At 40.1% G+C, this 13,932-nt stretch overlaps 2 protein-coding genes across 6 annotated transcripts; both read left to right on the top strand.

Annotated features, from left to right (window-relative positions):
• Window positions 1-232: 232 nt before the first annotated feature.
• On the top strand, window positions 233-6,831 carry LOC116335414 (zinc finger protein OZF-like). Of its 2 annotated transcripts, none has more exons than XM_031759097.2 (8): window positions 233-778; window positions 2,123-2,197; window positions 2,632-2,757; window positions 2,833-2,978; window positions 4,067-4,128; window positions 5,266-5,329; window positions 5,574-5,855; window positions 6,034-6,831. In XM_031759097.2, exons 1-8 carry the CDS (start codon window positions 543-545, stop codon window positions 6,654-6,656), a joined length of 1,614 nt encoding a protein of 537 aa, XP_031614957.1. In that variant the 5' UTR covers window positions 233-542; the 3' UTR covers window positions 6,657-6,831. The 2 variants fall into 2 exon arrangements, with proteins under 2 accessions (XP_031614957.1, XP_031614958.1); XM_031759098.2 differs by having other exon boundaries at window positions 640-778; window positions 2,094-2,197.
• A 930-nt stretch (window positions 6,832-7,761) lies between these two features.
• Window positions 7,762-13,339, top strand: LOC116335415 (zinc finger protein OZF-like). Of its 4 annotated transcripts, none has more exons than XM_039613564.1 (7): window positions 7,762-8,033; window positions 9,139-9,270; window positions 9,343-9,455; window positions 9,578-9,615; window positions 9,714-9,921; window positions 10,338-10,547; window positions 12,391-13,339. In XM_039613564.1, exons 1-7 carry the CDS (start codon window positions 7,795-7,797, stop codon window positions 13,011-13,013), a joined length of 1,563 nt encoding a protein of 520 aa, XP_039469498.1. In that variant the 5' UTR covers window positions 7,762-7,794; the 3' UTR covers window positions 13,014-13,339. The 4 variants fall into 4 exon arrangements, 3 of the variants coding, with proteins under 3 accessions (XP_039469498.1, XP_039469497.1, XP_039469499.1); XM_039613563.1 differs by having other exon boundaries at window positions 10,320-10,547; XM_039613565.1 differs by having other exon boundaries at window positions 9,135-9,270; window positions 10,320-10,547.
• Window positions 13,340-13,932: the final 593 nt, after the last annotated feature.

Genomic DNA, 13,932 nt, shown 5'->3' with positions numbered 1-13,932 from the left:
GATGCTCTTCTGCATACCTTGGTTGTAATTTGTGGTTATTTTAATTACTGTTGCAGCTTGAATCAGTCTGATCATTCTCCTTTGAGCTTTGACATCCTCACGGTAGTTTCAGCCAGAGAACTGGTGGTCACTGAATATTTTCTCTTATTGTCAGTGACAACAATGCAATAAATATTCTGAGAAATCACACACTTATCCACATAAATAAAACACAGACTCAATTTAACTCATTCCATATCAGCTGACCAAATTTAAGAAAAATTCCCAGCCTCACCATCTCTGATTTGGCTTAAAATATTCCAGGATAATGATACACTTCTTAAAAGAAAAACTGCCAAATTTTAGCTCTCTAATGTTATTAATTTGTTCACTAAATGCAAAAACATAACTGCATAATTGTTATTACAAAGATATTAGAACTTAAAAAAGAAAAAAAACATTATTGCACTCAAGGAAGACACTGTTCGTGAACGCGCTGCGCAGCCCCTGTCCTCCGCGCATGCTCTCTTTAATCGCAGCGTCAGGAAAAGTTTACAAACACAATGGCTGAGGAGCAAGCTCAGACATCAAACGAAGAGCCCGTTCCTCTGTTCCTCATAACATCAAACACAACACAGCAGAATAAGAGGAAAAGGGTCGCCCACAAAGAGCGGGCTGAGGAGGGAGAGTCAGATGAAGCCAGGATAAACATCGGAGTCGCTTTTCAGAGGTGGAGGGAGATACGGGAACTGAAAGGGTTCAAAACTGATGCAGAGTTCGCGACATTTCTGCTGGACAGGTAATAATACCCCTAAATATAATGGTAATAATAATACCAAAGCTTCATTTCGTTTTGCTTCAGATAAAACACAACATACTGGCTGAAATGACGCATATCGTATGAGTGATGTTGCAGTGGGCTAATGCTAGCTTGTTCCCATTAATGAGGTTTGTGATGAGCGCGTGAGTGTGAGGGGTTGTGTCAGGAAGGGCATCAGGTGTAAAAAAACAAAACAAAAAACAAAAAGAAAAAAAAACTGCCAAATCATACGTGTGGAGCTACCCGATGTGAATAAAGAGCAGTCCGAGCTTTAGGAATAGGTTTACTGGGAGTGAAGCTGTAACACTGTGTGCGTGGAGTGGCGTGAAAAGTCAGAGGTGTGTGCTGTGTAGGATCTTGAGGTGTGCTTGATAGGTCTGCAAAGCTACAGCTGGACCATAAATTCCATATCAAAGATTGACATAGTCTCCTTTGCATTAAAAATGACCTTCTTCTTTCGGCCGCACCCTTTAGGGGTCGCCACAGTGGATCATCTCCCTCCATCTGACCCTAGCATCCTCCTCTGTATGGAAATCTCATTTTTTATTATCTGTATGTTTGATTTGGCCGAAAGCCCTTTCTGATGTAGCCCTCCTTCTTTATCCGAGCTTGGGACCGGTGTACACTGGCTTATGCACTCACTTTGTGTTTGAATAAATGGAAAAAAGAACATGAACGCCCTAATCAAGTTGGAAAAACATCATGAAGTCTTAAGAAAGTTTTTGAGTTGTTGACATCGTACTCAAAATAATGGCAGACAAAAGTAAAGATCTCATGAATCTCATGTGCAAACGTTTGTGTTTCAAATAAATATTTTCCCACACTTAATTTGTAATATGGTAATGGTTTGTAACCATAGACTGTATATCAAAGATGGATGTAAGCACATCACCCAGTGCTCTGGAATGTGGCATTTTTAAGCCTCAACGTTAGTGCTTTGGCCATCATTATGTTTAGCAGAATTCAAAGTACATCACTTGACCCCATTTGTGTGGGTATTCATCTATGCAAAGTGAAGAAGTGGGGGTATCCCTCCTACACAGTTGTCCTTCCTCAGTGTGTAGTGTGACAGTGATCACCCTATGAATAAGTAAATTGCTGAGTGATTGAAAATTTAGAATTTTGAACAGCGATGAGAGAGTTTACCAGTAAGGGGGAAAATGTCAAAAAAAAGTCAGTTTATAAGACAGGTCATGATGTTTTGTTTTCTATGTTATGAGTTAGCTCTTGCATACTGTGCTTTTGTGTCATTTTTAAATAATTAGTAACCAGATGTAATTTTTCTGGATTTTAGTTTGACCTCCATGAATTGATTTTCTGCAGAGCTGCTGACTTTGAAAAGGAAGAGCTGAGTTTCAGTGAAGCAGAAAAACCTTCTGCTCAGGTTTCAATGTCAAGGTATACGTTTATTATTAATAGTATGTATTACTTTTTTAAATTAATTATACTGTCATCACAGATTATAATACCTAGGTCAGACATATATGAATACCTTGTACAGTTAGATCCTGTATTGCCAGACATTTAATGTTCAATAAAACAGTCATAATCTGAATGAATTACAGACTTTTACAGTTTTTTAAAAAGTAATACATTAACAGATTTACAGAAGTTTTTCTATACAGTCTTGTATTTTTCAAGTGCTCATATGTAATTGGACAAATTCACTCTACCTTAAATGGAATGCTTATTTTTCATGACTGAAAAATCAACTTCTCCAAAACAAGTCTGCATAAAACTGCCAAGCTATTTGTCATCCCTTGATGATGACTTCAATTTCGTTGTAATTCCCATACACACAATATTTACATCAACTTTTTCTTTCGCTGTAGTGTTGACCGTGCAGAGGACTGGGTATGTTCTCCGGGCGAGGACAAAGGAGACGTTTCAACATCAGAGGATGAGGATCGCGTCAGTGACAATAAGGATGAGGACTACATCCCTCCAGTATACGTTCAGTAAGCCCTTCGTTTAAAAGTTCAGGTTCATGAAAAGTTGTTTCATTTTTCTCACTGTCTTCCCTGTTCCTTCAGCACTGGCAGTGCCAGTAAAACTAAAATGCACTTGGATGCTCCAGAGTCTATCGGCAAAGGGGACGCTTCATGTGAAACTGCAGAGCCAACGGAGCAGCTGCCAGGGGGCACGGAAAAAACGAAAGTCCAGACTGAGGACAAAACTGGTTATCCTGCATCCATTATTTACCCCTGACTGATTTAAACACCAGCAGCAGTTCTGTGTAGAAGGATTTTATATAAATGTCTCTGGGTCGGGTGCATCAACAGATCGTTATGAAGCCTGGTCTTCACTGCACTTAGTTTTTGTTTGGACCAATTTGTAGGATAGTTTTTGTGTACAGCATCCACCAAACAAACCTAGTCTTAATTATACCTGCTGTTAGCATGTGAGTGCCCAGATCATTTTGGCTGTTGCCTAGCAACTGTAATGTAAATTTGTCATTTCAATGTTGCCAGCAACTCTGAAATAAGACAGTGAACAAAGTCAATGGAAGTTCACACTGATTATGTAAATCATTGACAACTCTGTCTTTTAACTTTAGCATAAGTGTTACTTTGACAATATGAAAAAAGTCTGAGCTACAAGCCTTTCAAGCACATGCAGTGGGTCAAAATTTAGCTTTTTAAGTCGCCATATCGAGATCGCCCCATGAAGTTTTCTCAAGATCAAAAGAATATTTAACAGATCTTTAAAGGAAGGAAGCTACAGTTTCAGAGAGTCACTGGGCTGAGTGGGCGCACTGGGTCCTAGTATGCAATAAATGAGGATTATTTTCAACTTTGTGTCGTGTAATGCTGCTTCCGAATTAAAAACAGGGGGGCCATGTTGGTTCAACCTCTTTATTCACAACAGAGTTCAAGCCAGTATTTTAAAAATGTTATTGAACACTTTTACACAGGAAAGGGAAGCAGGCCTTGAATTAATATAATCTGACAAAGTTTTTTACATATCTTTAATTTTTCTTTTTAAATTTTTTTTGCTTGAGGTGTTGAGTAAAACAATGTTACCATAACAAATCGGTTTATTTAAAGATGCTGTAGTTTAAAGAAGTTGTAGTTGTTAACAGCGTTGTTAGTGGATTTCTCAAAAAAAAAGCTGACATGCGCTGTCCTCCTGAGGTTTTCTTTGTTTTGATAGCAGCACATCCCCACAAGTCACTGGAGAAAAGTTAAACATCAAAGTAGTCATTGTTTTCTCTTTAACTTGGTGTCTATAATGTTATGCTGATTTTTGTGTCATTTGTTCCTACAGGAAATGGGACCCATCATCATCTTGGAAACCAGGAAATGAATGCTGCCAAGAAACATCTCCAAGTGAGCAAATTTATACCTTATAGATTAAGACTTCTTAAACTGTTGATAGCTGTGCACCTATTTAAGGAGGCAGGGTGTGATTCAGGGCTACAGAGAAAAAACTACATGCATTAAAAACCTTTGCACAGCATTTTCAATGTGTCTGTTCAGAGGATGGACCTTTTTAAAGGGACCTACACTATTATCAGTGATCACAAGCTCCACAGTTTTATTATTGGACTCTCGTAGAACAGTTTGAAATTATTCATGGTTCAAAATAATTCCTGTCATCTTATACTTTACCTTGCAGCCCTTCAGTCCATTTTTTGTTCCATAATGGACCCCTATGCAGAAAAATACATTGATAGTTGACAGAGTACCCGGGACAGGGTTACTGAAGTCCTACCTGGAGCCAGACCCAGGGTATAGGCTTGGGGACAAGCATTTGGTAGCTCAACCTGAAAAAGGATGATGTGGGTCCATCCTCTTATGAGCCCACAACTCACAGAGCAGGCCATAGGTGTTCGGTGATCTGTGGCAGTCAGAGGCCCTGGCTCTCTGATCCTTGGGTTACAAAACTGGTACGTGAAACATCACCTCTTTGGTGGGGAAGGAGCCGGAGCTTTTGTGAGATACCGACTAGATGTAGTCAAGCTCACCTCAGTCCATGGCTCGGGCTCTGGAACCAGTTCACAGATGATTGGGGAGAGTGTATTTCACAATGAGTTTCCTTTGACGACTGGCTGAGCTCTTCCTTAGATGTAGGGCAAGGAGCTCGGTCATTCCACACTGCTACTCCTCCACATAGAAAGGAGCCAGTTAACGTGGTTTGGGTATCACCTAATGGGAGGAGACCCTGGAGTATTGTGCAAATATGAGAGCATGTCGGTTCAAAACCCAGATGTATCACCTAGAATGAATGATGCCTTTCGGAAACACCACTAGAATACCCACATGTTGAAGTACCGCAACTTCAACATGTAGCACACCACAGCAAGTAGTTCTACATGTTGAAGTTTTTATACCAGATGCACAACCTCAAAAGGATCTGTGACTCCTCCTGACATCGTTTGTTTGTTGGCCAAATGTGATAACCACTACACTGTGGAGCCTTTGCTCAGGCACATGCTGACAGTTTAAAGCTTCATGTGTTCACAGTGGAAAACAGAGGAAGGCCAAAGAGCTGAAACACGGGAGCAGGATCATAACGCAGCACCTACAGGTAAGTTAGACTATTTTATTTTGATGTCATATTTTTTTTAGAAGATCCGATCGACAAGACACATAAGAAAATCCTCTGATGGCCATAAAAGATTTTTGATGTTTCGATTTTTGCGTATAAGCGTGATTGAATCAGGAGAATGTTTTTATGCACTTTAATGCAGCAGTAATCTAAACTGAGTTTTCCTGCTTTTGCTTGATGCCTTCAATACTCACACTAATGTTCTGAATATTATTGTTTTCAGGTATTTATTTTTGTTCGGGAGAGTTTTTACGTGCCAGTCCAGAATCCACCAGTGAGCACACCGGCCTCGCTTACAAGACTGAAGAGATAAAACCGCCGCAGGAGCTTCGCAGACCGAAGAAGATCTACAAGTGTCAGACCTGTAGTAGAGTGTTCCCTCGGTACAATGCACTGCAGCGCCACCTTGTGATTCACTCGGGAAAAAGACCTTTCAAATGCTTCATATGTGGAAGGGGGTTCACCCAGAGTGGAAACCTCAAAACACACATGAAAGTTCACAGAGGTGAGAGGAACCTCCCGCTGTGCTCAGGACACTTTAACCACAAGCAGTCATGTGATTAAGTCAGTTGTGCTCATGTGAAAGCATCTGTCGAGTTTCTCCTCTCGTGTATCACGGTGTTTCTTCTTTATTTAATTGCCCATCTGTATCTATCAGTCACTGCGTTTGTTCCTCCTCACAGGTGAGCTCCCAAAGTGGACCTTAGTGCAAAAGAAGAGCGAGCCTAAAGAATCGCCTGCTACAGTTCACGTGTGTGGGGAGTGTGGAATGGACTTCCCTGAGAAACATCAGCTAGAGGAACACCGCGAGACTCACAAGAAACCCTATGCATGTCCCGACTGCGGCAAGAGATTCAAACAGGAAAATGGCGTTAAAATCCACATGCGCCTCCACTCGGGAGATTCCCTTTTCTTCTGTTCCGCCTGTGGGAAACACTGCACTACGGCTAAAATGCTTAAAATACATATGCTAACTCACAGTGGAGAAAAGAATTACCATTGCGATCAATGTGGGAGGGCGTTTTCACGCTCTTCCTATCTAAAGTTGCACCTCAGAACTCACACCGGAGAGCGACCTCACTTGTGCTCGATCTGTGGTAAACGTTACTCCAGAGCAGATACTCTTAAAGCCCACCTGAGAGTTCACACCGGAGAGAACCCGTACACGTGTAAGATGTGCGGGAAGTGTTTCTATTATTATCAGGGTTATCAAGCACATGTGAAGACTCATAACAAGAAGCCAAAAACCGCTACAAGACCTCTGGGGAGACCAAAACAACAGCTAATAGTGGTAAATAACCAATAATGGGATTTTAGAAAAATAAGAAAATGTTAAATTATTTTTGTTATATAATATACCTTTAACTCTCTACAGAGAAATCTCTGAAGTGGTTGGAAAAGCAGTGTAAATGTTATGTGTTTTTTATTCAGTTGCTGTTATTTGACTAGAACTGTGAAGATAATAAATCCTAATAATTGTTCCTGTGTGTTTTGTAATTGTAGTCTTACCAAACTCTTAAACTTAATGTTGATTAATCCATATACTGGAGACTCAGTGGATCTGATACAAGGATTTGCCATCAAGCCAAAAACTTAATCCAGTGAAGCTAGAAATATGACTGTTATTTGTTTTTTGTCCTTGAAAACAATCAGCCAATCACGCCTGAACGTGAGGTTAGCTTACTAATCACATTACAGCAACTTAGTGCATTTACACTTGTCAAGATGACCTGTAGAAGATCAGATCGGGAAAGAAATGTGATTTAAGTGACTTTGAATGTTGTGTCGTTGTTGGTCCCAGACAGACTGGTCTGAATATTTTAAAAACTGGTCTACTGGGCTTTTCCTACACATCTAACCCTAGGGTTTACAGAGAACTGCCTGGAAATGACTAAAAAGTCTAATGGTTTTACTTTGAAATTCAGATTGTAAGGTCAGAATTTGATGGAAAGAACAGGAAACCATGGATCCATCCTGCTCAATATAGTTATAATTTGTTCTGTCTTTCATTTCATTTCAGTTTCAGTTTTATTTGTTATATGCAAGTTAGCACAGGGTCAACATTGCAATGAAATGTATTTGACGAGCAGAAGACAAGTCACTCAGCAGTATTGTACAGTAAAAAAATATTTATAAAATTTAGTAAAAATTATAGTAAAAAAATGTTAACAGACTAAATATATATATATATGTATATATATAAATATATACACACACTTGTATAAATGGATAAAGAAAAGTGTGACCATTAAAATAATAGCCTCTGGGTACTTAAATAAGTACAATATTTATTTCCTTTAAAGCTCCCATTTGTTCTGCCGTCGATTTCTCTAAACATTCAGCACCAGCAATATGAGAAGCAGCCAGTTCGTGAACGCGCCGCCACACCCCTCAACCCTGCGCATGCGCTCTAGCTCCAAATCTTGGGGAAAAGTTTACAAACAATGGCTGAGGAGCAACCTCCAGCATGCGACGAAACGCCCGTCCCCCTTCTCCTAATGCCAGCGGACACAACAGAGCCGGTTAACGAGAAGGTTACCGACAAGCAGCGAGCTGAAACGAAAGCGTTAGCCCGAAACAAAAACAGAGTAAACATTGGAGCTGTTTTTCTCAGGTGGAAGCACGTACGGGAACAGAGAGGATTCAAAACAGATGCAGAGTTCGCCACATTTCTGCTGGACAGGTAGTTACCCGTGCTTGGATCGTGTTTAAGGTAGCTAAGATGTTAAAGGTAACACGCCGTGGTCTATCACTGTCATGTTGTAGTCAAGCTAACGTTAGCGTCATCATAAAGCTAAAGCCACTGAGTAGCATAGGGGTTTGGTTTTGTTTGTTTTGTTTTTACTGTGAGTATATGGTAATAGTCCCGCTGCAGCCACTGCTGACCGTGTGCTGTAGTGAGATGGGCGTTTCCTGATTAGGCTCAGGGGGTGTGTCCTGCAGGGTTTGCGACGCAACAGCTAGACTGTATGGCAAAGAGGGAAGTGAGTGGTCCCAGGCTTGCAAAGCACATAGCCACACAACGGTAGCTTCTGATTTAACAGTTACCGGAAAGGAAAGTAAAACAAATAAAGTACAGCAGTGAGGTTTTTTTTGTATTACTTTGTTTTTTGCTTTAAAACACTGTTGGACTTTTTAATTAAAGCTCCGAATGTTGTTTGAAACATTTGTTCAGTTTGTTAGTGTGTCTTAAATCAGCCTCTCTTTACAAATCAGAAACTGTTTAAACAAATAAACTAGTCCAGATTTGGTCAGGTTAGTAGTTTTTGATCTGGTCTCGCTCTGATGTGGGCTGTGAGAAAAGAACATAATAAATGCCTCCATAACTTAGAGCGATGGTTTCAGCTGTGTTAATAGTTAACCTCAAATATATGTTGCACTTCTACAAGATTTACAGTGCTATGTAAAATTTTTTGCCGCCTCCCTGATTTCTGAGAATTTTGCATATTTGTCAAATGTTGAAGAGTCACATCATCTATACATTTTAATATTAGACAAAGATAACCTCAATTAATAAAAAATGCAGTTTTAAAATGATGATTTAATTTATTGACAGCATTTCTGAATGGAAAGGTTTCAGAAGCTGTGACCACATGGAAATGGAAATGGCACACAACGTGGCGCCTTTAATTTAACTTATGCTGGGTGCAGCTTGTTGGAAAGCAGCGTGTGCAAGCCTGCACTGACATGTGAAACAGGGTATAAAGCAGCGCATGTTGTGTTCATCAGTGTTTTATTGGGTCGTAACTGTCTAATAATATATTTTGCGTTTTACAAAATATTGACAGGACAGAGGAAATTACTTGTTTTCCACGTGAGGACAAAGGACATGGGTCGACATCAGAAGAGGAAACAGCAAAAGAGGATGGTTGCTATGATGATAGCAATGATCAGGATTACGTTCCCCCTGTACATGTTCGGTAAGGTCTGAACCGGAAGCTTGTATCAATGAAAATGACTCTTTTTTTCATTACCTTTTTTTATTCCTACAGCACTGGCTGCCTGAGTGCTCCCAAGGCGATCACCAAGCAGGTCACCGTGCATGATGCTGTAGATGCAGAACAAACAGAACAGCCACCAGGAGCAGAAACAATCCACGTTCAGAGTGAGGACAGCAACACTGGTCATACTGGATTCATTATTTAGTCATGATTGTCTGGAAAACGGTCAGGTTTTCTGTGTAACCTTGTAAGTGGCTGTAATATAATAATGAGTTTGTTTATATAGGAAACAAGCCTTACCATCTGCTTGGAAATCAGCACAAGGTTGGGAGAAAGTGCATCCTGTAGATGTTAAAAATCCCACCATTTCACAGCAAACACTACTTTCAAGCAAGAGAATTTAAAGCTCTCTGTGTTTACAGCAAAAACCTGAAAACACCTGTCCAGCAGATCAGTCTTCCCAGACACCAGGGGCTTCCTCCAGACCTCCATCGTATGAGCAGGAGCTCACTCCATCTGTCTCACATCACAACGTGCCAAAGAAAATAAACCGTAATGAGACGAACACTGACGAAAATCCCAGTGAAGACCACAGACCTGAAACACAGGATCACAGCACGGCACCCACAGGTGAAGGAGTGTTATTGAAAATGTATTAAAAAGACTGACAGACAGTACATGTGCTGCACAAGATGTAGCTAAAAATCATGTTCATGTCTTGGGCTTCACCAACATTCATTATGAAAGATGGTCCTTCTTTTTGTGGTACACATGAATATTATTTTGAGCTTCATTTAATTTGTGGTTTAACTTTTTGCCTTCTGTCAGAAAGATATCAAAAGTAACAGACAGTCGATTTTTTGTCTTCTCCTTTTTTTATGCTTTATATGTCTGAAAACTATTGAAATAAGAGAAAGATCTACACACACTTTAATATCATAATTTGATTATAAATGGAACCCATACACACGATTCTTGCAGTGCAACAACTTCACACTGACAGATTTCTGTATTTATTCACTATTGAGGAGAAACTCTAACTCTAGAACCTACCAGTGTACAGAGCAGCTCCCAGGAGCTTTATAAACCAAAGAAGACGTACTACTGCCCGACCTGCGAAAGAATGTTCCCCCGGCACAACGCCCTGAAACGACACCTCGTGATTCACTCGGGAAAAAGACCTTTCAAATGCTTCATATGTGGGAGAGGATTCACCCAGGGCGGAAACCTCAAGACACACATGAAAGTTCACAGAGGTGAGAGGAACCTCCTGCTCCACTCAGGACACTTTAACCTGTTTCAGTTAGAAGTTTGTGGCAGTTGAAATTCTTTTTACTCATCTTTTACCGAGCTGCACAAAGAACAGTTAAAAAAATGTATGGACTGCTGATTAGACTCGACTGGTATCACAGTTTTGTTGAATGCCTGGGTGTTTAGGCATTTTGATGTTTTGATGGTTTTCAGTATCTTCAAAAATACAGCTGCTCCTCTTTCGAATACTGATGTTAAGGTGATGCATTTTGCACGGCATGTGCCAGCAGAGGGCAGTCTCTACTGATCGAACAAGCATGAGCTGTGTAAAGATTACAGTCAGTTTAATTTATAAAAAAAAAAAATAGTGTTCACTCATTAATAGAATAACATCTTCCAAAAAATTGATGCACTCTCCTAAACTTAAAAAAATCCATTAAAAATGCATAAGAGCGGACACCGATTTGTAGATGCCGCCATGTTGCCCCACCAACTTGAATACAGTGGGCGAGATAGACATCGCTGTTCCGCCTAATCTCATTGTGGCTGTATGTGGTTAGAGACCAACCACATGTGTATTAAACCAATAGTCAGGGAGAAAAAAACTCATAGGTGTCCTTTTAATTGGTAACTGCACCCCTCAGATTCAAGATAAAAAGCATCATAACTTGCAGACGAGAACAACAACAATTCTCCAAGAGATATTATAACGAGAACGAACTGTCTCTCTTGCCCGATCCCTGAAGGCCACCTGCGTAGGCTGCGGACTGTTGATCTTCGCCTAATAGGCAAAAGGATACTTTCTCAGGCTGAACTCAGGACACACATACTGATACGCACACACACGTGTTTTTTTTTTTTAACACATTTTGTTGTTTTTCCTTTTGCTACCTAGCCTGACCTGTCTCCCTAGTGTGAAGTTGTGTATTGTAAGTACGGTCAGCAAGGTTTGTCATCTCATAAATGCATTATCCAATCCAATCCAATAAATGTGTTTTATCATTTGAGAAAGGGTGCCAAAGAAACAAAAACATAAAGGAAAGAGAAAACATGATCAGCATCTGGACAAAATGTCATCATCTTCCTCCTCAACTCTGACCTCTAAGCCGTCAGCAGAAGTCAGGTCTTTTAACACATGGAAATATCCGTGAACATGCTTATTTATTCTCAATATTGTCACAATTAATTATTGTCAGCAGATTAAATATGTGATCCTCCCGTCTCCAGACAGTGAACAAAACTGATAAACAGTTTGACCACAATCACTAAGCATCAGAGTCCAACAAAGTCAAACAAAGTTTCATTAATCCTGGCTAACAGCAGCTAACAGAGGTTAACAGCCGCTAACAACAGCAGCAGCTTACCAACAGAAAAGTTCAGGATATCCAACAGCTCACCTAAGTATCGCTATCATCGTATAGAGGTGAGTTTCAATGAGTCATTGACTCATATCGGACTACTTTTAAAAAGTTTTTTTTTTTTATTCAGTTGACTGGAGTCAGCAATCTACTAGTGAGATTTTACACACTGTACCCTTTATTCAACTGAAAAACCCCCGACTAAAAACAATTACATTATCTTCGTTCAGCCCACTGATGGTTGGTAGTTGCCACATAGCAGGATGAGTCATCATTTTCTGCAGCAAACATACTTACAAGTCATTGTGAACTCAACAAAACAACCAATACCACGACCCAAGTTTTTCCAGAAGAGTCACACACTGTATAACATCATAAGCAATGTTATTCAGTTCACCTGTCAGTGAACTTGAAGATTTTGGGGTTTTTTTTGTTGTTGTTTGTTTGTTTACTTCATTTTCAATAGTGTACATGTTTGTATTTTTCACAGGAGAGCTACCAAAGTGGACATTAATTCAAGAGAAGAGCGAGCCTAAAGCATCTCCTGCTACAGTTCACATGTGTGGGGAGTGTGGAATGGACTTCCCTGAGAAAGATAAGCTAGAGGAACACCGCGAGACTCACTGGAAGCCCTTTGCATGTCCTGACTGTGGGAAGAGATTCAAACATAATAAGAGTGTTAAAATGCATATGCGCCTCCACTCAGGAGATTTACCTTATCTGTGTTCAGAGTGTGGAAAGACTTGTGTCACGATGGAAATGCTTAAAAAACACAAGTTAACCCATACCGGAGAAAAGAACTACCACTGTGATCAGTGTGGGAGGGCATTTTTGCAATCTTACAACCTCAATTTGCACCTGAAGACTCACACTGGAGAGCGATCTTTTCTGTGCTCGATCTGTGGGAAACGTTACTCCAGAGCAGATACCCTAAAAGTTCACCTGAGAGTTCACACCGGAGAGAACCCGTATGCGTGTAAGATATGTGGGAAGTGTTTCTATTACTATCAAGGCTATCAAGCGCATGTGAAGATTCATGACAAGAAGCCAAAAACATCCATGAGAACTTTGGGGAGACCGAAACAGCAGTTGATAGTGGTAAATAAACAGTAATGTGATCAAGAACATTTACAGCAGTCTGAGAAGCCTTTGATTATTAAACCTAAACAAAGACATGTACTCCTTTCTGTTAATGTGACTTCTGAGGTTCAAGAGATATATGCAAGACTCTGACCTCGTGCATTATGTATGCCAATTGATGTATTTTTATATCTTGCAAGTAGTATGCAATACTGTGCAAGCATGGTGTCTTGTCCCATCAGTGTTGTAATGAACGTAGCAGTCTGTTGTCACTTTAACAGATTCATCAAGCCAGCAATGATACCCAGTGTCTGAAAAGAGTTCATTTGAAATAAAATCTCTCAGATACTCGAGTAGAAAAAGTATTCCTGTAGTGTATTTTGTATGGTCACTTCCATTATCTGTAGTTTGCTCAATAGTTCTTAAAAAACAAAGTTGTTTGTATTTTTGGTTCATCCAAACTTGATCGTTGGATTAGAGTTTCTGAAACATGAAAATGAGCAAATTTGAAATGTGGTGGATTGGGAGAGTTGCATCACGGGTGTGCAGCCAACAAATCTGCAGCAACTGTGTGATGCTATCATGTCAACATGGACCTAAATCTCTGAGGAATGTTACAAGCACCTTGTTGAATCTGTGCCATGAAGAATGAAGGCAGTTCTGAAGGTAAAAAGGGCATCCAACGTGGTACTGAAAAGGTATGTTTGGGTTATCTTATGCATAGACTTTCTAACACAAGTACATTAATGTTAGTAAAGCGATGGACATGGTCATCAGCAGTGCATAGGTAAGCTTTGAACAATGCTCAGTTGGTACGGAGAGACCTGAAGTGTGTCAAAAATATATTCCCATGTCATTACATCATGCCAGGCTTTCATGCGGTTTACAACAAGTTCTGACACTACTGTCCAAATGAAGACTTGTCAGACCAGACAACATTTCTTCAATCTTC

This window comes from Oreochromis aureus, linkage group 6, assembly GCF_013358895.1.
Source record: "Oreochromis aureus strain Israel breed Guangdong linkage group 6, ZZ_aureus, whole genome shotgun sequence".
Lineage (NCBI taxonomy): Eukaryota > Metazoa > Chordata > Actinopteri > Cichliformes > Cichlidae > Oreochromis > Oreochromis aureus.
The sequence above is the reverse complement of the archived record's forward strand: the minus strand, read 5'-3'. Positions and strand labels throughout refer to the sequence as shown.